Genomic DNA, 3,073 nt, shown 5'->3' with positions numbered 1-3,073 from the left:
TGGTGGTAACATGAGTCAGAATTGGGTTGAATTTTTCATTTATCGCCCTCCTCTTTCAGAGTGACTGCCACAGCATCCAGTGTGGGAGCCGCAGGGATCCCTGCTGGAGGTGTGTTGACTTTGGCTATCATCCTGGAGGCAGTCGGATTACCCACTGAGGACCTCTCGCTCATTTTGGCTGTGGACTGGCTTGTGTGAGTGAAATGTGGTAAAAGGAGGCTGAGACTAGGACGGTTTTGAAAAAGTTTGTAAAGAGAGAATATGAGATCAGACAAGGATCTGTGGATTGAAGCATGTTTTTGTTCTTCAATGAAACCCAATACTAAAGATGATATGCACACTCTTTCTCCTTGTTCCATCATTTTAGTGACCGTACCTGCACAGTCATCAATGTGGAGGGTGATGCTTTTGGTGCGGGGATACTGCAGCACTTCACGGACCGCATCAGTAAAAGAGAAGGGATGGAGCTGAGTGAGGTGTGTTTGGGTGAGAAAGAAGGTCCCTCGAAGACTGAGGGCTCTCCACTCATTGAAAAACAAAATGTTGAACTGGAAGTCACTGGACCACAGCCCTGTGAGGAGTCTGTCATGTAGACTGGTCAAATCTTTGATTATTAATGTATCTTTCTGCACTCTGTTCTTTGCAAATTGTGTTCTACTCCAAGGGGGAAATAAAATTTAGATTTTTGGGAAGGGAAAAAATTTAAGGCAACATCCATTGTGTCTCTTTTACTTCAGTTATTTGTGAGAAGAGTCTGTCCAAATCAACACACAAAAGTGCCAGGAGAGGAATTTTTCAAACAGATCTTTTTTTTTTTTTTTTTTTTCTTTTAATTAAATGATTATTTTATTAGAAGCTCAGTCCATCACATTTTCTTTATTTGTAACTGATATTCTTAAATTTGTTTTCCTGTTTACTAACTTTTCAATGGGCTGGTCCTGGGTATTGTCTTGTGTAAAACTTTTTTGAAGTAACAATCTGATGCCTGATGAGAGAATGAAATCTGCTTGTTAATAGTTTTCTCAACACCTCTCTTGTCTGTAATGGGTTCTTTCAAGGCTGCACATAAGAACTGCACCAAATAAAGCTGAACTTGACTGTAAAGACTGCATCACTCCTGTAAGGAAAAAAAACTAGAATCAGTTTTGTTCTCACAACTTCAGTAAAGTCTTTACTTCTTTAAATTGGATTATTTCTATTCTCAAAAATGACACTAAAAACATCAAGTGTGTTTAATGTATTTTTTTAAGATGTGCTTTTTTGTATAATTTAATTTTATTGTATTTTCCCATTACTTTTTGTACAGGTGTGTTAAATATACACTTAGGGAAAAAAGGTACTGTACTGTCACTGGTGTGGTACCCTCAAGGGTATGCCTTCAGTACTTTTAGTTAAGGAACATAATTATACCATATTCCATTGCAGTTATGTTTGTTATACTGATTTGTCTCTGAACTTTTTTTATTACATTAAATATTTATTCTTTTATTGTAATATATTAGATTATGAAAAGATACAAATACCTAAATCTGTCCTAATTATCCCCTAATTATTGTACACTGTTGTACCTTTTAATAGTACATTTACATTGTGTGTATCTTGCTGAATAAAAAATGTACCTGTACAGTACCTTTTTTCCTGAAAGTGTATATTGAGCTTTATCTTTTTCAAAGTAACCTAAATAACCTCTCAGTGACTTCTCTTCAATACAAATGACTGTTTTACATTTCCTACTTTTAGGTGCACTCCTGCCGTTTTTTTTAAACTAACGATTCTTCTGTATCACATGCTGGCTTTAAACTGACAGAAGCTTATTGCTGATTGCCGTACAAATATTCATTAACAGGCTGATGGATCTCAAAACATCTCAAGTTTCAAAACACCCATGTTACTATTACTGATAATAGTGCTTTTTTGCAATGTGTGTATTTTTCTACAGACACAGCAACTGTACCTCCAATTTTAGCCTGTAGTCAGTACTGTTCAGGGATGCACATATGTACCAAAGTGTCTACCTTTCTTTTGTCTCTTTGTTCTCATTTCAGTCAGTCATTGTTCAGTGTATATTATTATGTATAATGATTTAATTACTCTTCTGCATGTATCATAAATGATCACTGGGTTTTAGTAGTTAAAATCGAAAACTCTGAAATGTGTCATAAGAGCTAAGTATGTATGCAGTGGTCTTAAAGGCTTCTCATTCCAAAATGTAGTTCAGTAGACTATGCCGAGTTGTATGTGCAACAGTTGGTGATTGTATTGTGGCTGGAGCCAAAGAAAGTGTGTTGCAGAGTGGCTTGAGAATAAAATATTTTGTATTTTATTTTGTGGTGGTTAATTGTTTTTAAACAGTAGGAACTAGGAAATTTAACAAATATGTGCTATAAGAAAGCATTTACAAAAATTTTTGTAAAAATCAATTGCCATTCTAGATCATTATTTAGACTCCTTGTGTTGTTTTATGTGTGTTTTGCTTTGGTATTTTGCGTTTCTAGAGTTGTTTAATTAGTATGATTAGTATAAGAGTATGGCTGATGAACATGGGAAAACCAATCTGAATTCATGTTTCAAACACGTCCCCAAGCTCAGCAGGCTGTTTAAATGGCTTAGTTGCTTAGATGTAATGAAAAATGAGCCTATAGATTTTTTTAAGCAATTGAATGTCATGATAGTAAAAACTTGTGCCTTAACAACTAATATAAACTTTTCCAAGTTAGAATTTTAGTTTGTGATTACTAGTTTTAGTTGGTCAGAACTAACTACTTAACTAAAAAGGAATGCAGGAAATATAATTATCAGTGGATATGATCACCTTTGAAGGTCATTGGTTTGCTTGGAAATTAAATAATGCCATTATCTACTCTTATCAAGCTTGATGTTGGTTAGCCAACTAACTAACTGATATCCAGCTTGATTAGCTAATAAGTTGCCTTGAGACCAACAGTGAAGCAACACACAACTGCGAGAGAGACAGTGTTGTACTGCAATAAATACATATTATCAGGGAAGGAGCCTAAGTTGGTGTGCGAGGTTGAGAGATACCGGCTAGATATAGTCGGGCTCACCTCAACAC

At 35.4% G+C, this 3,073-nt stretch overlaps 1 protein-coding gene across 1 annotated transcript in view; it reads left to right on the top strand.

Annotated features, from left to right (window-relative positions):
• Window positions 1–2,323, top strand: part of slc1a5 (solute carrier family 1 member 5) — a 17,711-nt gene extending 15,388 nt beyond the window's left edge. The window contains exons 7-8 of the mRNA XM_017708908.2: window positions 60–194; window positions 368–2,323. Of these exons, the coding sequence (XP_017564397.1) occupies window positions 60–194; window positions 368–593 (361 nt within the window). The 3' untranslated portion in view covers window positions 594–2,323. The remainder of the gene's footprint in view (window positions 1–59; window positions 195–367) is intronic.
• The last annotated feature ends 750 nt before the right edge of the window (window positions 2,324–3,073 follow it).

This window comes from Pygocentrus nattereri, chromosome 17 (assembly GCF_015220715.1).
Source record: "Pygocentrus nattereri isolate fPygNat1 chromosome 17, fPygNat1.pri, whole genome shotgun sequence".
NCBI classification, from domain to species: Eukaryota; Metazoa; Chordata; class Actinopteri; order Characiformes; family Serrasalmidae; genus Pygocentrus; species Pygocentrus nattereri.
The sequence above is the reverse complement of the archived record's forward strand: the minus strand, read 5'-3'. Positions and strand labels throughout refer to the sequence as shown.